The sequence below is a fragment of the Culicoides brevitarsis genome, chromosome 2 (assembly GCF_036172545.1).
Source record: "Culicoides brevitarsis isolate CSIRO-B50_1 chromosome 2, AGI_CSIRO_Cbre_v1, whole genome shotgun sequence".
Taxonomy (NCBI): Eukaryota; Metazoa; Arthropoda; class Insecta; order Diptera; family Ceratopogonidae; genus Culicoides; species Culicoides brevitarsis.
Window position 1 is genome coordinate 26,481,843 of NC_087086.1, and position 20,672 is coordinate 26,502,514.

The window sequence follows — 20,672 nt, forward strand, 5'->3', positions numbered from 1 at the left end:
AAGTTCAACGTTACTGTAATAATTGCATTGACTTTAAACCAGTTCCAATGTATTCGATTCTCTCTACGGAAATTTCTTCCATTCACATAATTCAACTTAACTAACACTAACTCGATCCGCAACACGCACATATGTGAAATTCTAACACATTCTTTCGTATTATTTTTATGTTCAATTCACATACGAAGCGATACGAAGAAGATACCAGCAACACATTCAAACAACCTGTGAATGAAACGCAAAAAAAAATCAGAACCGTAGAAAAAAGTTAAGTCAGTATCCATTCTGTTGCTTCATAAGTCAGTCACTTATGAGCTAGCTCGTACTCGGGCGCGACTATTTTTTTTTGTGTTACGTGGCCAACGACCTTCAAAGTGTTAATCATCATTTGTAAATAATAATAAAAGAAGAATCTCACGGAATTATGTCAGGAACTGTTTTAGTGACGGGCGGTGCGGGCTACATTGGGTCCCACTGCGTCGTGAGTCTGCTGGAGGCGGGCTTTGAGGTTGTTGCGCTCGACAACTTTTCGAACTCGGTGAATACGGCGAAGAACGAGTCGGTGGCATTGAAGCGCGTGGAAGAGATTACCGGGAAAAAAGTGACATTTTACAAGTGCGATTTGCTGAATGAAGGTGAAGTGGAGGAGATTTTCAAGAATCATGTCATCGATTCGGTCATTCATTTTGCGGCGGTGAAGGCTGTCGGCGAATCGATGATTAAGCCGTTGTCGTACTACAAGAACAATATGATCGGCATGATAAACTTGCTGGAGATAATGAAGAAGTACAATGTGTTCAAATTGGTGTTTTCGAGCTCGTGTACCGTGTATGGAGGTATGACAATTAACATATGTTTAAAATATTCTTTTATTTTTGTATGTTTTATGTACTAAATTGTTTTTGCCGCGTTTTTTGTCCTTTATATGGTCTGAAAAAAATTTCTTAAGTTTTTAAATTCGCTAAAAATCGTATTATTTTATTGAAGAAAATTTAAATTTTTTAAAAATACTTTTTTAATTTAATTTAATTTTTAATTATTTTTGAAAATTTTTAAATTAAATAAAAACTCTCAGTTTGTTTTAAAAAAATAATTAAAAAAAATTTGAAATTTTCTTTGATGTAAAAAAAAAAATTTTTTGATAGAAAAAAATACGATTTTCACGTTTTTTTTTAAATAAAATTTTTAATTAACTCTAATTAATAATTTAATTAAACTAATTAAAAATTGATAATTTGAATTAATTTAATGAAAAATCAAAAATTCGTATTAAATTATTTTTTTATAATTAAAATGTTAAATTTTTATGTTGGATCATTTTTTTCCTAAGATTGAATAAATTTAATTCAACATAGAAATTCAAAATTTTAAATTTAAATTTATAACGAATTTTTAGCTAATTTAAATTCAGTCTAAAAAAATTTCGAAATTTTTGATTTTGCGAATATTTTTGAAAATTTTCGAATTTTGCAATTTAAACTTTTTGTAAAAAAAAACTGTAACAAATTCATACCGAAATCCACTTTTCTTGCTAATTCAACATAACTCTTTTTTACGAACCAGTTTTCGATATGTGTGAATAAAATGTGTGTCGTCTGCTTCATTTTTTGTTTTTTCGGGTCATTTATCGACCGTTTGTTTTGAAAGAATTATTCGTTCATTGACATAATTTTCGTTTCTCTTTCGCGCGCGTTTAGAACCCGAGAAACTTCCCATCACCGAAGACTGTTTCACCGGGAAAAATATCACGAATGTCTATGGTCGCACGAAATTCTTCATCGAGGAAATGTTACGAGATATTTCTGTCGCAGAGTCAAATTGGAAGATCATCTCGTTGCGATACTTTAATCCGGTGGGTGCTCATCAATCTGGTCGCATTGGCGAAGATCCAACGAAAGAATTTGCCAATATTATGCCGTACTTGAGCCATGTCGCACTCGGTAAGAAACGTGAGCTGACCATTTTTGGCAACGATTATGATACACCTGATGGCACGGGCGTGCGTGATTACATTCATGTGATGGTAAGTTGAACGATTTTTTCAGGGATTAAAATATTTTTGAGTTGATTTTTAAATGACTTAAAGAATCGTTAATTTTTGAACTTAAGCTTAACTTCTAAAACAAGTAAAAAAATTGAATGACCTTCCTTTGACCTTGAGATTTTATTTTTGATTTAAATATTTTTCATAGAAAAATTTTCATATCAGTGTCAAAAATTAAGTTTGGTTTAAAAAAGAGCTTCAAGAGCTTAAAATTTAATTTAAGTTAAAATAAAAAAAAGGCTTTTGACTTAAGTTTGAATCTAAAAATTAGTCAAGTCTAGTGGGAAAAAATATTAATGCTTTTAATTTTTTAAAAATTGAGTTAAATATTTTGAATTCAGTGATTTTTACTTAAAATAAAAAAAAATGACTTAATAAATTGGATTTGATTGAAAAAAATTCAAAAGACTTGAGTGATTTAAAGTTTAATTTTTTTTTTAATTAAATAAAGTCAATTAAGTTAAAAATATCAATTATTTGATATTTTTTTGTTTTAATTATTTTTTTTAAATTTGAATTTTTTCTAATTAAAAAAAAATATTCCTCATCTCTTTTGAAATTTAAAAAAAAAATTAATTTAAATAATTTTTTTCATTTTTTGCAAAAAAAATTTTTTTTGTTTAATAAGAAGTTCTGAGATAAATTTTAAATTATCAAATCCTTATAATCCTTATTATAAATATTGATAATAAAATAAAATAAAACTATTTTTTTTTGAAATTTTTATTCTTACTTTTTTGAAATTTACTTTTAGTTTATTTGAAATTTAAATTTTTTATTTTTTTTTATTAAATTTTAATTTTTCTAAAATAAAAAATAATAAAAAAATTTTAAAATAAATAAACTTTCAACTTATTTAACTTTTTTTAAATTTTTATCTTTTTAAATTTTTTATTTATTAATTTTTATTTTTTTTAATAAAAAAAAATTAATTTTATTTTTCTTTAAATTAATTAATTAAATTTCTTTAAAATTTAAGAAATAAATTGATGTGATAAACTTGATTTAAAAAAAAAATCACATTTCACTTAATTTAAAATCAATTTCTCACCAAATTTTTTTTCATCTCACAGGACTTGGCTGACGGTCATGTAGCAGCATTACAAAAACTAACAACAATGGAAAACTGCATCAAATTCTACAACTTGGGCACAGGACGCGGCGTGTCCGTGATGGAACTCGTCAAGACCTTCGAGCGTGTCAATAACGTTCAGGTGCCTTATCGCATCGAAGCACGTCGCTTAGGCGACATTTCTGTCATGTATGCCGATCCAACGCTGGCACGAACGGAATTGGGTTGGAGTGCACGCTTCACAATCGACGAAATGTGCCGCGATTTCTGGAAATGGCAAACGATGAATCCCCAAGGGTACCGGAGCGAAATTATAAATGGGCATCACTGAGCTACTTTTCGTTTTTCTTTATTAAATTTTATATTAATTAACAACTCTCACGACTACTTTGCAGTTTATATGGATAAAAAATTAGATATTTTTCAAGTATTAAAGTCTTCACAGGGGATTGAAATCAAATAATTCGTCGTCGTCTTCTTTCCATTTCACAAAATGAATAATTATTTGCTATTTATCAACACGTTCAAATATCACATTCCCCCTTTTGGATTATTTTTTCATGTAATTTTTTTTTTTGAAGAAATCTCGAAAATGACGCTTTTAGCAAAGTAATCAAACACTTGATTTTTTTGCCCGTGCTTCGTTGTTGTACTTTATCTGCCACATACACAGTCATTTTTCAAGCGATCCCCTAGTTTCGCCTAACACTTCTTTTTCTTCGGAAGCTCAATGAATGTTTGTACAAAAAAAAATGTACATCGAACACTTATTGAAATATGTCTTTATTATTCAGAGAGAAAGAAGAAGAAAAAATCTCAAAGCAATTCAAAAGAAATATGTTGTGCTAAATGTAAATAAAGAATTTTCGTAAATGTCGGGAAATTTATTTATTCAAGTTTTTTCGTCTCTCTGCTTGCCGATGGTAAGACGGCCGAGAAATTGTTATGTTTTTATTACTTCTTTTCGAATGGATTATTTATTCAGAAAACTAAGAAATATTTATGTACTTGCAACAACTCTCGAGATATTCGTCGTCGTCGTCATCGTTGATCACATAATCCGGAAATTTATCTAAAGTTCGAATTTTTTGCGTGTGCGAAAAGCGTCGTTTGTTAATATATTGGAGATTAAGTGCAATAAATATACAAAAATTATTCTTCAGTCGTTTTCGGTGTGTGAGGAATTATTTTTCTTTCTTTTTTTTTGTTTTGCAGAACGGTTTTTTGTAGCATTTTTCTAATTTTTATTTTAGAAAAAAATACAAAAACTTGACGTTTTTGTGGAATTGAATTTATTTGTAAAGAAATTCTTTAAAAAAAAAGAAAAAAAAAATTTTAAAAAAATAATTTTTTAATTTTATTTCAAATTTGATTAATTTTTTTTTATTAACTTTAATAAATTTATTTTAAAATAAAATTCGACTGAAATTCAATAAAATTTGTTTCAATTCAGAAAAAATTTAGAATTAAGTATATATTTTTTATATCAAAGGCTTAAAAAATAACAAAATATTAATTTTTAATTTTTTTGCTGCATGAGTCGAAAGGAAAAAAATTAAATTCATTTAATTCTTAAAATAATTTTTTCAATGTTTTTAACTGTTTATTCAGATCAAATTATTTTTTTCGTTATTTTCTCGTTATTTACCAATTTTTAATTTAAAATTAAAGAAAAATATTTAAAATATGTCAAAAAGATTTTTTTTTTATTTGATTTTAATTTAATTTTCAAAAAATATTTTAAAATTTTAGTCACGTGGTTAAAAATTCTTTTCTTCTCAAATTTTAAATTTACAGCAATTTTAGTTCCTTTTTTGTATGATTTTTATGTAAATTGACATAATTTTTATTTTTAATCAAAAACTATAGAAAAAACAAATATTTCAATTTTTATTATTTTTAATCTAATTAATTAATTTATAAAAATTTTAAAATTTATAAAAATTTAAAAATTTATAAAAATTTAAAAATTTATAAAAATTTTAAAAATTTTTTAATTTTTTTAGAAATAATTTGACAGAAAAATAATTTAAAAACTCTTATTAATTTTTTTTGTCAAGATTTTTTAATGAATATGTTAAAAAATTTTAAAATTTAATTTTTTCTTTTTTTTTTTGAACTTTCATAAGATTTTTTAAAAAATTAAAAAAATGCGATTCAGTTACTCCTTCAGCGAAAACTATTTTTTATTGTAAACCAGCATTGATCTGCAATAAATATCGTCGATGTCGGTCGTAAAAGGAGGTGTTCTTGCAATTCTCCATCGATTTCTCTAAAGCACCGAGAAAAAATTTCACAAAAAATAGATTTTTCATCTACATTACAGCTCATTAGGTGTACTTTACACGAGAATCCATCCTAAAAAGACGACGAACAAGACGAAGGTGAAATGCAATCCAGACACAAGGGATTTAAAAAAGGGGCGTAAAATTGCTCAATAACTCACGAAAAAAAAAGAAAAATATACTGGGCGACTTGTTGTTCATCGTCGTCGTCGTCGTCGTTGTCGAAAATTCAGGGCCAGACACTCTGAAGTGGGCTGAACATCTAAATTGTCGTTTAAGTTGTCGTCTGTTGCGAGGAAAAGTCTTTTTTTTTCTGCGTAAATGGTGGGAGTATTGATAAATTATTGCCACATCCACAGAGTCGCATCGAAAGAACATTTTTTTAAAACAAAAGCATATTTACAGGAAATGTTTGGACGACGTGCACTTAATTTATGTCTCACCCAGGGAATGAAAGAAAAATAGTTTGTTGCTTTTTTCATTTCATTTTCATCATTTTACGAGATTTTTCCGTAACCCTCGTCGTTCAAAAACGTTTTTCGTTTGATGTTTCCCCCTCTTACGCGCTGCACTTGTCGATGACTCAAATCTTGACTTGACGTCCCTCGTCGCTATTGAGAAAAAAAAAAAGAAAAACAATTCAAACAACAATAAGAGTTTAGTATTCTCAGGTGCATAATTTCCGTAAATTGTTTTGATTTGTGTTTCGTGTTTGCGCTGCGAGCTGGTGTCAAAAAGATTTCCTGGCGTAGCAGGAAGAGGAGTGTGTGTGTGTGTGAAAAATCGGATAAGAAGACGTTGTCAATTTCATTTTCGGCATAAAAACATCCACATAACCATAAATTAAGATAATTTCTCTCGTGATTACATCAACAATTTTTCGTTAACGACCTTCAATCTCGCTGAATGGCATCGCATTCAGCTTTATTAATGAATTAAAAATCCTCCTCATTTGTCTCTCGTTCCTATCGCGTTTACGATGCATTGTCAAAAATTTGTGTTTTACATACCGGAATATTTGCGAGATATTTTTTCATTAATTTTTTGTTTTGTTTTTCAAAAATTAAAATTTTTTAAAACTTTTTTGTTGAATTTTAATTAAAAATAAGTGGAAAATAAATTGAATTAACAAAAATATTTTAAAAGTACCGAGTTGATTATTTTTTTTGATAAAATAATTTTTAAATATTCAAACAATTCAAAAATTTCAAAATTTTATGACTTTTAAAAAAATAAGCAAAAAAAATTTTAAATAAAATTATTATGAATTTTTGAAATTTTATTGGAAAAATATTAAATTAAATATTAAGTTAAATAAATTAACTATCAAAATAGTATAAAAAAATTTTTAAATAAAATCAAATAAGAATTTTTCAATAAATACTTAAAAATTTATTAATTAATTAATTATTAGACTTTTTTTTATTTTAATATTCTTTTAATTTTCTTTTGGCAATACCTAAATTTTGCTGTAAAAAATTAATTTTTGTCTATTCAATGTAAATTTTTGCCATTTTTTAAATTTTCACTAAAGACATTGATTCAAAAAAAAAAAAAAAATGGAAAATTTACAAAAACCAAGATTTATTTTTTAAGGAAAATTAGATTTTAGTGAAGTTTTTAGATCAAAAATCTTAAATTTGTGAAATAACTTAAAATTTTATAAAATTGGTTTAATTTTAATTTTTTTTTTCATTCATTGTATGTTCTGGAGTAATAAAAATTAAAATTTTAATTAAAAAAAATAATTTGGGTCCCGGAAAAAATTTTTTTTTTCAATTTCTGCGAAAAAAGATTCAATTTTCAACAATTTTATGATTTTTTAAAGTTTTAGTAGTTATCGGGAATTTTTACATTGCGAAACACCCAATTTTCACAATTTTCTTAAATAATGAAGCTCAAACAAAAAAAAAAACAATCATCTAGAAGGGTTTTTATGCGTTATTTATTCCTCTAATTACCACTCTTCTTACAAAATATTATCATAACAGCCAATATTTGAGGCGAGGATTAAGCAAATGACGTTATGATAAGAATCTGGGGGATTTTAATCAAAAAAGCGAAGCCGAGTGCGTGTGTGTGTGAGAAAATAAAATAATTTTTGGTAATAAGTAGCAAAAACCACACACATGGAGATTACGACGATATTAATTGGATGAAATTGATTAATACAATGGTTTGTCGGAGTCGGAATTGTTTTTCCTTATCTTTTAATTTAGTTTAATGACGCCTATTCAATATGTCTATTGTCCATTGCTTGATTACTTTCAATTTTTTTCTTTGCTGTCTTGTTCTCGTCTCTGCGTCTCGTTGTTGCGGTTTTTGCTTGATTATTTATTATCTTTTAGGATAATCAAAATCTTTTACTATTATTATTACTTATTATGATATTGCTTTCTATCAACTGTGTGTGTTCATTCGTAGAGACGAGACGGAAAATCTGAACGAAACAATTTATGCAGAAAAACGTTTTACTCATTTTCTATTGGAGCCACAATCAATTTTCCCCGGTATCAGTCCACGACTGCGAAATACGTTTGTCTTCTTTGCCAACGCAAATCCACAGATTTTGGTCCATTGGCCTGGTTTCATGCGAAAATTTTCCTCGGTTTTTTCGTTACTTGATGTTAACTAATAAATCCCTCAATTCTAATGTATGTGACGATAAATATATTACAAGAGCAAATGGAAAACGAAGAAAAATCATTTTATTTTTCTCTTTATCTTTTTATTTGATTTTCCACGCATATACACGCACACACTGTTGATGATGATGCGATGATCCAAAATATAAGTAATTCGGTTAAGTCCTTCTTCTTTTTCTTCGTCGTCGTCTTCTTTGTGTCGCACACATACGCAATGCCACTACTTGACATATTACAAAAGACAAAACCCTGTTTGTTATGGTTATAAATAAATTGCCATTATTCACATTGCTTGGCCCCATTCTGTGGCATGTGGCACAGCGACCGACAGCGGCAAAGTCGAGAAATGATACAAGATGATACTTTTAGATAAACTCACTCACTCTCGCGTTGAACAAATATATTAAAAGCCACACGCATACACGCAACTTCGGCAAGAAAATGTTTAACTGAGGAAATAGTTAATCTATGCCGTTTTCGTACAAGTTGATCCCCGAACCTCTGACATGTCTCTGTTACAACTGTGAGATTGTGTGACACATAAGGAGGCAACATTTTTGGCGGGATTGTGAATGGGATGACCAACGATGACCAACGTTATGCGTAATTTTTTTAAGCGTTTTGTAATTTTTAAGATAGGATATTTTTGAAGGTTTTTAAGGTTTCATGAGTGTAAAAGGAGTTTCAAAAAGTTTTGGAAAGAAAGTTATTCGTAAAGCTTTTTTGTATCTTCATTGACGATTTTCTAAAATCACTAATTTAGGTTTAAGGTTTCAAAAGTTTTAAGAAGTTCAAAAATTTCTAAGATATTTCGATATCTAAGCTTTGAAGATTTTTAAGGTTTCATGAGTATAAAAGGAGTTTCAAAAAGTATTCTTAAAATCCCTTTTTAGAAAGAAAAGTTATTCGTAAAGCTTTTTTGTATCGGAAAAATAAGGAAAAAATTTTTTTTTCTATTTATGACTGAAAAGTACACTCTCTTACGCTTCTTTTGGCGTTTCGATTTTATAGTTCTTGTTATCATTTAAGTTTCCACCTTATGAGGTTTTGGGTTTGTCAAGGTCACTTTTCAATATTAGGTTCTGGAAAGGCTAGGTAAAAGAGTGTACTTTTCGGTCATAAATAGAAAAAAATATTTTTCCTTATCGACGGCTCCTATAGGGGCTCTCAAAGGAGATCTTTAAAGCAAATTTTCACTAAAATGGCTCGGGCGAAGCTTCAAAAAAAGTAATATATTTCGAAAATTCAGAGATTAACTCTAAAAAGTGCTCAATATGGATTAAGATATTTCGTATTGGCATGGACGACTACACTTAGACCCCCATTCTTAATCCATATTGATGGATAATCTCTGAAGTATTATTTTGAAATTTACCTTCAGAACCTAATACTCAAGCGACCTTGTCAAATCCATGTTGCCATTATGGAAACTTAGGTTAGGTTAGGTTTGAGGATGCATCACCGCGGTCCGAAGACCTATTGTGATCGCTATGAAAAAATGTATAGATCTTACGAGATACACCTGTCCTTATACCTTAATCAGTCAGTCCAATTTCATTCAAAAACTTATAAATTTTTCTAAGCCGATGTCCTTCAAGTTCAGGTGGATCCAAGAAATAGTTCAGCAAGATTTCTTTCCTTTTGCCACAGAGTTCTATACAATCGCATACCAAGTGTTCTGCTGTTTCTTTTTCCAGTTGACAGTATTTGCAAAGCTCATCATTTACGATTTTCATTCGTTTTAGGTGGTAACGAAACTTTTCATGTCCTGTGAAAAACCCTACAATCCATCTTATTTGCTCCTTCGTCATAGTTAGTAACTCATTTGTACGTTCCTGGCTAAAACCCCGAATAAATCTTTTAGATTGTCTTAAGCCTTTGGTATTTTCGTAAACTTATAGAATGGAAACTAATGAAAACTTAATGAATAATGCTCTGAAGTTCAGAAAACATGGCCTTTTAAATTTCATGTAGCAGCTTGGAAGGTTACAGACACCTTCTGAAAATGCTGAATCGTCCCATTGGGTACTAATTTTTTTTAATATTCAGTAGTAACCTAAAACTACATTGAATTGATATCAAATTCTACTTACCTGTTTTCAGCTCACCAGCTCAAAAGCACAATAGATCTTTGGACCACGGTGATACATCCTCAAACCTAACCTATCAGCTTATGATGTTTTCAACGAGGCTATATGAAATCCTAAAACTTTTCAGGTTAGGTCAAAAGTACCCATTTCAGTCAAATAAGCTGAACTAAAGAGTTAAATTGATCACTTTAAGGATCAATTTGTTCTCTTTAAGTCTTCATAGGCCAATTTGACTCCTATTGAACTTGATCGTTCGCATACCTTCAAACAGAGAATGTTAATGATCACCTCCAAAAGAGATCAAAATGACCTCTGAAAGAATTGAATTGATCTGAAAGGGATTAATTTAACAACTAAAGAATCAATCTGATCCCTTAAGAAATCAATCTCATACCTTTTCACTCTGGATATTTATGGTCTGTCATTTATCTTAATTCCACGAAAAACGATTCAGACAAACACTCAGACACATTTCCCATGAAATCCCTATATTTTCTCGGAAATGCGTTAAAAACACGAAACAATTCCATTTCTGTACATTTAATGTCAAAGATATCTCTCACTTGGACTTGTGTCTGTAGCGTATATGTTTGTTCACTTTTTGATACAAAATCCCTATTTTATGTCGCATTTCCTTATTATATGGCTTTTTGTATATTTATATTTATCTTTGACTTATCTCATTGATGATAACATTCATCTATTTTGTGTCATTCATTATTTGCCTACAGATTTAGGGCCAATTCTTGTCGTGGTGTGGTTAATTTGTGTTTTTCGGTTAGTTGAATGGACATTATCTTAATCATATATCGCTGGTTAAATTCCATTTGTTGTTGCTGGAAGCTAGAAGATGTTGTCTCCATGATTTTGAATGAGCAGCAAGAGAAGAAGAAGAAGAAGCAAAAGGAAGCTTGCACTCCATAACTACTCATTTTGCTTATGATTAATATCAATAGCAGCTACTATTACCGTCATATATTATTAGATCTACTTGACTTTATATTTATTACTTAATAACATGCCTTCCTTGCTGCTTGCTTGGGTGGCTCAAGGCGCGCAGGTAACTACTATATTAATCATTTAACATTTTTCCGAGTCTCATACTCCTCCGTCGTGCGAAGGAAGAAAAAAGGTAAGAAATGATGCTTACACTTATGAGCGATTATTTATGATCAAGAAGGCGGAGTGCATGTTGCAGTTTATTATAAAAATGTTCCGTTTTCTTAATATTTACAGCGTGCACCAGAACGACAACGACGACGACGTCGGAAGTAAAAATAATATAGCAATAAAAATAAAATAAGAAAAGGTGTTGAATTAATTTGAATTTGTGAGAGCGAGTGCACACACTTGATATGAAAATTTATGAGACACGGGAAAAATAAAACGTTTTGCACCCCTGATTAACTCGTGCTTGCCACTAATCCTCCTCTCAACTATACGCCAGCCGGTGAATGTCGTCGTCGGTGCAAATAAAAGACTGGAGGGATAAAAATTCCTTATCAGACTTTCATGCAAAACACGTAGCAATAAAATGCCACATTCAGAGGAAAAAAAATACATACACAATTCTTTCATATGCATACATTATTATTAGTATTTGTTTGTTAGTTAGTCGGAGGAGGAAAAAAAACTTTGTGCAGAAAAAATGAGGAACGCGATAAAGCTTAAATCACGTGACATATAACAAACATTCCGTACGCAGGACTCAATGATAAGACAATATAAATGTTTGTACTTGTCTTGAAACATGTTAAGAATAATTTAACTTATTTTCACTATTTTTCGTTCTATAGACATTTAAAATAAGCATGCTGCTACTGCTGCTGCTCTGCTACGAAAGCGAAATATACGACATGAATAATGATGAATTTCTCTATCTCTCTGGCTTGTGTTTGTGTTTGGTGGTAATTTACGAGAGTACACGAAAAAATTGCGAAAATTAGGCACCAGCTTTTTGTATGTGTTATCTAAACGGAGTGTTACATTGAGAAGAAAAATGCGAAGGAGTTGCCGTTGGTAAGATTTAAATCTCAAACTGTTATCTATGTACGATTTTCTTTAAAAAGTTGATTTCTAGGATTGTAGATATTATTTTTTTTTGCAGAATAAATTGGTATGTACTTACTTGCACTCGAAATCTAGAAGTCAATGCAATGATCTAGTTTTTATTCAGAAGAATTAGAAGTGGTGGTCGACCGATGAAGTGAAATTTAGGAAATGACTGAGAATGCAGATCTTGACGCTTAATTAAATGCTATCGCATACGGACAACTCAAGTCTAACCAAGATATGTATTCACTTCAATGCAAGCAAGCGGATTCAGAAGATTCTGCAGAGGAAATTGCTGTGAGGTAGATTTTGTCGATAATCCCAATTAAGCTCCGCGAATAATCAATCTATGAACGGACCTCTCTGTCATTGATCTATGGCAGATCCCCTTGGAAGTGGTAACATTTTTGGGACTCAAATCGGAAGAGTCGACCGACTGTTTTCCGCTACAACTACAATAAACTATAAATATTGCAGTGCAAAATACCATCCAAAATGTACAAATATACCGGCATCGGTATTCAAAGTTTTATGAACAAATAATAATTACTTGTACGTGTGTAGAATGTGACAAGTACGATATTGAAATATGCAAAAGATACAACCCAGATATCTCTGTATATTTTTTTTCGCATGGACATGGAAGCCGAACTACGAAGGCAATAAACTCTAATTTAATAGAGAATTTAAAGACTTTATAACTAGCTCTAAATGGTGTGATCTTGACAACAAAGTTGATTCATTTCATAATATAATTATTCGAAACAAATATCGGTGTCAGAAAAATAAAATATTATCAGTGCTGCGGAAATTATTAGAGAATTCATACAAGGTATTCCAAAACTTTTGACCTTGACATATTTTGAGGTCAGTATAGTTAGAACCACGAAGGAAACAAGTCGAAAATTTAAAACCTAATAATTAAAAAGGAAACCCTCGTGTTTGATATTAAAACAAAATACCCGTGATAACTGATTTGCATATGATACAAAAGGTCATTCAGGAAAAATAATATTTATGTATGTATGTGATCGAGCATCCATAGTTAGTTCACAACCGATAAGAATGTAGAAATTTTCGTTTGAAGACTTGTGTTAATGCTTCATATTTTTTGTTAATTTGATTCTCACCTAAAACTTTTCAAACCCTCCGGAGACTCCAGTAAATTTCCTCCTCGCCATGCCAATTGCAAATCTCCCTCGTGTCTGTAACTTACACCAAAAAAATAAAAGAAAAAATGACTTCCCTTTCACGGAGCGAGAAATAGAGAGCTATTATTTGTACAAATTGCCTTTGGGGGGTGTTGATTCCGAAAAAAAAACCGAAAATTCTTCTGTTTTATTTTTCACGTACGTCAAAAATGTAACAGGATTATTCCGGTTTTACCACCTGTATAAAGATTATCACGTCGCTTTTCCGAAAAAAACGTCATGAATTGCGAGGAAGGACACCTCACTCGGTGTTAGATAGAAAGATCGCCTCCAACTCAAATGTGATTGACTTGAAATATATATATTTTTCACGTCAGATAAGTTTGTCACACAATCTGCCGCACGCCTTTCTGATAACACGCATTCACTTTTTTTTTTTTGGATATTTATCTTTTGAGTGACGCATCTTTTCTGATAACGCCGCCGAAAAATGATTTTAATTGAAGTGTCGAATTTTTTCTCGAATTCTCGGGAATGTTTATTTGTTATCGCCAGAAAAGAACATGATAAATATGAAAATGACTGAGAATGACAAATGTCATAAATTTAAATGGAAAGAGTCAGGTTTCGGAGAAAAGTTGTTTCTTCGTTGTATAATCCAGTCACGTGTTATTAATCTTAAGTGTTTCATTATAAGTGTGTGTGTAGAAATTTTTCGTTGTAAATCCACGCCATTTATTTAAATGTGACGTGTACGATGGAAATATTTGGTGCGTGTGGATTTTCTTCAGAGTCGTCACAAAAGTACCGTTAAAGTAAATGAGCAGAATCAAGATGAATAGTTTTATAATAGTAATGAGCGTCTTAAGGTACCATCGAGGAATACAAAATGCGATGGATTTAGATGGTGTGTTAAATTTGTTGTAAATTTTGCATGCAAGAGATTTCAAAAAAACGATTTTTTTTCCAAACAATTGCTTTTTATTCCTCAGTTCTAATCGTTTTAACTAATTTCACATAATTTAATACTTTTACTTAACAATAATTAATTTTTAATACTTTCTACTATACAAAATCACAATAGGAAGTCATTAATTAACATTCACCTAAATCACTCGATCACTCATACGCGACTTAAAACTAAAGGCAACAAATTTGAGCAAACATCAGACATTGATCAAAATTTCTTTAAAATAATTCATCGTTGCTTTTCCATCTCCCTGTTACTTTTTTTTTGTCTTCTTAAAGTTATAAATAAATAAATTTTAATATTCTACCTAAATAGCTTTGTCATAAATTATCGTCCGGCACTCAGATTATAAGAGTCCGTGGACCATGCGGATCTAAATTGTCGGGCAGCACCCTTGAAAAAAATCAAATTTTAATAGAATTCCCTTGAAAAAAATGAGCAAAAAGAGTCTTACTTGCAAGGCTGCTCCTAAAAATGATGAAATGGCACGTGAGACACCGATAGCAGTTGTTATAAGTTGTCCGCCTCCAGGTAGGAATGAGGGCGGTGCTTGTTGCTCTGGATCAGTCTCTGTCTCATCATCGAATTTGAAGTCATCGAACTGTTAAAAAAATAATTTTTAAGTTTTTAATTTTTTTTTATAAGAAAAAATTTTTTTACGTCATTTTGTGGTCGACTAGGAATAGAAGCAGCTTGAAAACCGCCAGATCCCAAAATTTGACTGTAACTTTGGGGTTCGGAAGTTTGGGCGGATGCTGAGGGTCGTCCGCGTTGTTGTCGCGGAGCGGTTTCTTGCCACGTTTGCCAAAGCCATGCCAAGCCATCGAGAATGGGACGTGGCTCACGAGTTGGAGGACGACGGGGACGAGGTCTGCGGGTTGTTGTTGTTGTAGTTGTCGTCGTTATCGGTTGATTTGGGTTCAAGGCGATTTGTTGAAGGAGTTCCTATGAGAAAAATAATTTTTTAAAAGAAAATTTCGAGAGGAAAAATTTAATTTTTTACTTCAACTGGAATATTATTATTGGCAGGACCAATTCCTTGTTGTCTTAAAATGGCAGCAATTCTCGCTTCATTCGTTTGTCCATAAAAATCTGGAGAAATTTTCGTCGTTGGTTCAGTTTCAGTGACACTTGTGCTTTTTTCAGTGGTTGTAGTTGTCGTCGAAGATGTTGTTGAACTCGTAATTTCTTCTTTTTTCGTCGTACTTCGTGTGTTACTGCTTCTCTTTGGTGGCGGAGATATTGTTGTTGGAGCCGTTCCTCGTCCAAGTTGACCAACGAGCGAAGGAATTTCCGCGATAGTGATTGGACGACCAAGAAGTGCAGATAAAAGTTTCAAATCTGCATCCAATTGTTTCAAGTCTTTTTGATGTTCGCGTTCCTGTTTCGCGAATTCTTTTAGAGAAGTGATCGGTTTCGGTTTTGCCGTTGTTGTTCTCTTTTTCTCTGTTGTTACGTCGATGTCGTTGAGTAATTGAGAGATATCGGCAGCTTTTCCTCCACGATTCACGGAATTAATTTGAGGAAGCTCGTTTGGAGAAAGACCTGGGCGGTCGGTTCCTGCTTTGAAAGTTGCTAGTTTGGCGTATTGGCGCTAAAATGGGAAAATTTAAGAAGAAAAATTAATTTTATTTTCGCTTGAATTTTTAATTTTGAAACATTTAAATTAATTTTATTTGAAATTTATTTGCTAAATTTAAAAAAAAATTATTTAATTAGTTAGTACTAAAAATTTAAAATATTATAATTCAAAACTTATTTATTTAATTGATAAAAATAATAAAACAAATAATAAATAAAAATGATTAAAATAATTTGTTAATGTGATTATTTTTTAAAAAATTTGGGCAAAATAGAAATACCACTCTTGTACTTTTCTTATAATTTTAAAAAAAAATTCAATTCCGAAAATATTTTTTTTATACTATAAACAGTATTTTTAAGAAGATTTTCTTATCCAAAAATATTTCTCAGAAAATTAGGAATATGAAAATTTAAATAAAAAAAAAATATTTATTATATTTTTTTGACTCCGAAATATTTAGAGGAGTTAAATTAAAAATTAACAAAAAAAAACTTAAAAATATTAATAATTAATTTAAAGAAATTTTTTTATGCTTTCTAAATTTTGAAAATTTTCAAAAATTTTAACAAAAGTTAAAAAATTTTTTTTTGATTCCATAAAAATTTTCAAATATTACAAAAACAAAATTAATTTAAAAAAATTAGACGTTCTTTGATAGTTTTCATCAATATTTAACCTCTAATGCCTAAAAATTACTCTTTTTATTTTTTAAAATAAATTTTTCCTTTCTGTAATTTTTTAAAAAATAAGTTGGACGAAATATGAAAAAAATTTCTTTGAATTTCCATCTTCTTCAATTTAAAAAACATAAAAAATCACATTTAATAAAGAAATTTGAGATTTTGTCATAAAATTAAAATAAAATATTTTTAAGCTTTTTCAGTAACAAAAACTCACCACTTCTTGCAAAAATTTCTCTTCATCTGTCACACTGGACAACGTCACAATCGTTGGAGGTCGATTTGTACTCGACGCAGTCGACAGCGGAGTACTTGACGTCGTTGATCCCGTAGTTTGTCTCGTACTTGAACTCGCTGTCACCGCTTCCTCAGCAAAAGCATATCCAGTTGGCATCGTGGATGGCGTAAAATCAGACAAGACCGTGTAAGGAACTTTTGTTGGAACTATTGGATTTGTCGTTCTCACAGTCGTTGTCGATGTTGTTGTCGAAGTTGTTGTCTTCGTGGACTTTGGCTTTGGTCTCCGTGTTGTTGTTGCAACTCCACCTCCATTCAAATATTTTATTAAATTGTTCTAAAAAAAAAATTTTTTAATGAAAAATTGATTTTTTGGCTAAAAAATGAGGAAAATTACCAAAAATGATGCATCTTCTTCGTCTGAATATGTCGTCGTGCGAGGTTTGATCGTCGTTACCTTCTTCTTAGTTGGCTTTTTCGTCGTTGGAGGAGTTGTCGTTGTTGTTGTGGTTGGCAGAGCAGTTGTTGGAGTCGTACTTAATTGCGTCGTCTTTGGTCTCGAAGCGATTTCTGTCGTTCTTTGGATCAAAAGTCGTTCCAATTCCTTCAAAGTTTCCGCGCTTGAACTTTCTCCGGTAGAATATTGACCAGTTATCGTGCTGTAACGAACTGTAGTCGTCTGAGGTGCCTTTGTTGTCGTCTTTTCCGCCGTCGAAGCTGTAGTTTGTTCGACTGGGAACAATTTTGTTGTTTCCTGAATTCCATTGGTGACAGTACTTCTAAAAGTTGTCGTACTTGGAGACGATTTTTCCTTAATTGTGGTCGTTATTGGTTGCATAAATGTAGTTTTTGGCGTTTCAGTGCTAGTTTTTTCTTCTCGAGTTGTTGTAGAAACAGTTGTAGATGGACTCTCAGTGCTAGTTTTTGCTTCATTTGTAGTTGTTGACACATTTGAAGAGGTTGTGGCTCGATCAAGCGTCGTCGTGGATGGCACTTCGGTCGTTACAGATGACTTGGAGTCGAAATTCTTCTCGATTTTATTCGAAAAATCTTCAAAACTTGTCGTTGTTGTTGAACTTGTAGCTTCAACGGATGAAGTTTCCTCTTCAGATGATGAAAATACGGGAAAACTGGTTGAACTTGTGGTTTGAGAGTGCTTCGTTTGTCCCAAAGTGGTCTCAAAAATACTTGTTTCCGTGATTTTTGGCGTCGATTCTGTGTTGAAAGTGGCATCAAGGTCATTTGGTGATTTTTCCTCCTAAAAAAATATTTAAAAATTGGAAAAAATTATTTATTTTAATTTTTCAGCTAGAACAAAAGTTAAAAATATCGCATATTTAACCCTTTAAAAAATTAAAAATTAATTTTATCAATTATCTTGAAGTATCATTTTTGAACAATTTTCTTAAAATTTTTCTTCAAAATTTTGACATCGATTTTTAAAAAAAAAAGGAAAGATTTTTTTCTTTACTAAATTGCGTCAAAAAACACAAAAAATTGAAAATAGGCTCAAAAATTTGATATTCAAAAAAAAAAAAAAAAATTCGGCCAAAAATATAATAAAATTTGAACAATTTTTCCATTTGAGGTCGAAAGTATAAAAGACTCAAACATAAACTTGAGTAAAAGAAAAATATTTTAAAAGTAAGTCAAAAGTTAATGAGTTTTTTCGAAATTTTTTGCTTTTTAAGCAATTTTTGTGATAAATTTGTAATTTTGTTTTATTAAAAAAATTTGCAAAAATTAAAAAAAAATATTTAATTTATTCATTTAACTCAATCCGCAACAAAATTTTTTTTTTAAAAAGGAAAAATATAAAAAAAATCTTTGATTTTACTTAAAACAGTCTTCATGCCTAAAAATATGTAATTGCCTTTTTTTTAATTGAGTTAAAATTGAATTTATGACTTTTAACTTTGAGAAAAAACCAAAAGTCGATTAGATACTTTTTATCTTGAAGATCAATTGTTCAAGGATTGAAAAATTTCAAGGATCAAGGATTTCTTTTAAATTTTTATTTTAAGTTGAGTTTTTTGTTTACTTTTACTTTAATCAATGACTTTTACTTTAAGATAATTAAGTCAATTTATGTTGATATTTTTTCTTTAAGTCTAATATTAAGTTCAACTAAGTCAAAAGCATTAAGCTAAAGCGCTAAAGTCAAAAATTTTTTTCGAGCCTGATTTTTAATTTTTTAACGTAAGACTTACCTTCGAATCCGACGGATAAACAACCATCACTCCACTTTTGTTCTTACTTCCCTTCAAACTGAAGATATGATCTCCCTTTTGCGCCGCCTCATTTTGATATTTCGTCAAAATATCGATAATTGCTGTTGAATTCTGTAAATTACGCCCGAGATTATTTACCGTTATTAGCACTTTTTATTAGTCACGTGGTCAGTAAAAAAGCGTTAAAAATGCACTTAAACTCTACGTGAGTTCCGTCACCATGCAAACCATGCGTGGATTAGGGAAAAATGGCGGGAAAAAGTTTAAAAAGAGGAAAGTTGGTAGAATTGTGTCAGATACAAAAAGCAAAAAAACACACAAAAACTGGTTTTTCTTCAACTACGACCACCTGGTATCCAGTGAGAGGAAATGTTTGCCAGTAACTTTGGCAGCGATCTTCCTCGCAGCGAACTATTCTATAGCAATGCAGCAGCTTCCTTACTTATAAAAAAATAATTATCACACATGAAAAAAAACCCAAGGTAAGGAAATTTTTTTAATACCATATCGTTCACATCTGACGTCGCTGTCGTTGTTGATGTGGGTGTCGTCGAAACGGGACGTGTCCACATAATTTTATGTACATAACTATTGGGGTTCCACAAGTCACGTGGATCGATATTTGTGACCTCGATATCCTCTTGGACCACTCGTAAAGTGCCATTTCGGTATTTTTTCATCATCGTGTTATTCGGGAGGATCCCATAGACACTTTTGTAGGGGGTATCTTCTTCATCACTCTCGATGGAGGGATATTTGATGGCGACAGAATTGTTTGGAAGGATGGCATAAACGACAAAATTACGGTTGAAGCGAAGGGGCTTCTTGGAAGTTGAAGTTGGAGGAGGTTGGGTTGAAGTAGAAGTACTAGAAATTGAAGTTGAGAACAATTTTTCCAGGATTTTTGGTTCAGTTGAAGTTACTGAGCCTAGAGAAGATGTCTCCGTTGAAGAAATAGCTTCTTTAGTGGGACTTGAAGGACTTTGAGTTGAATGAATCTTGTCCAAAATCGTAGTAGAAACAAAATTTTCAGGATTTTTGGATTCTTTTGAAGTAACTGAAGTTTGTGAAATCATCTCCGTTGATGAAATTGCTTTTTTTATGAGAGTTGAAGGAATTGAAGTTGTTCTAAAAGTACTGGAGATCAAATTTTCGAGAATTTTAGAATCTTTTGAAGTAACTTGAGCTTCAGACATCATTTTAGTAGAAAAATTTTCATCCTTTGTTGATCGAGTTGAGTCAGAAATTGTACTGAAGCCAAAATTTTCATCAATATCGAATTTCGTTGAAATAATTGAACCTTCAGAAGTCGTTTCTATGGCCAAAGAAGCTTGTTCAGTAGGATTTTTAGAGTTTGGAGTTGATTGAATTTCATCAAAAATTGAACTGGAAACCATTTTTTCATGAACTCCTGACTCGGTTGAGGTTAGAATCAAAGAATCCGACTTCAAACCCTTCTCCGTAAACGTTCGTTCACTTATTGGCGCAATAGTGATCCGACTTGCAAATCGCGGAATGTATGTTTCAGTGGTAGTTGTTGTTGTTGTTGTAAAATTAGGATCTTTGTTAGTACTTGTTGGACTATCATTAGTGTTAGTGTCAAAATCTGTGTTAGTTTCGGTCGTCATGT

At 30.9% G+C, this 20,672-nt stretch overlaps 1 protein-coding gene across 1 annotated transcript; it reads left to right on the top strand.

Moving 5' to 3' along the window:
• Positions 1-308: 308 nt before the first annotated feature.
• Positions 309-3,904, top strand: LOC134831207 (UDP-glucose 4-epimerase-like). The gene is made up of 3 exons (XM_063844877.1): positions 309-836; positions 1,698-2,023; positions 3,118-3,904. The coding sequence occupies exons 1-3, from the start codon at positions 425-427 to the stop codon at positions 3,445-3,447; spliced, it is 1,068 nt and encodes a 355-aa protein (XP_063700947.1). The 5' UTR covers positions 309-424; the 3' UTR covers positions 3,448-3,904.
• Positions 3,905-20,672: the final 16,768 nt, after the last annotated feature.

Coding starts and splice junctions, on each gene's coding strand:
- LOC134831207 (XM_063844877.1), top strand. CDS start 425: ATGTCAGGAACTGTTTTAGTGACGGGCGGTGCGGGCTACATTGGGTCC. Junction 837..1,697: donor CTCGTGTACCGTGTATGGAG/GTATGACAATTA, acceptor GCGCGCGTTTAG/AACCCGAGAAACTTCCCATC. Junction 2,024..3,117: donor GTGATTACATTCATGTGATG/GTAAGTTGAACG, acceptor TTCATCTCACAG/GACTTGGCTGACGGTCATGT.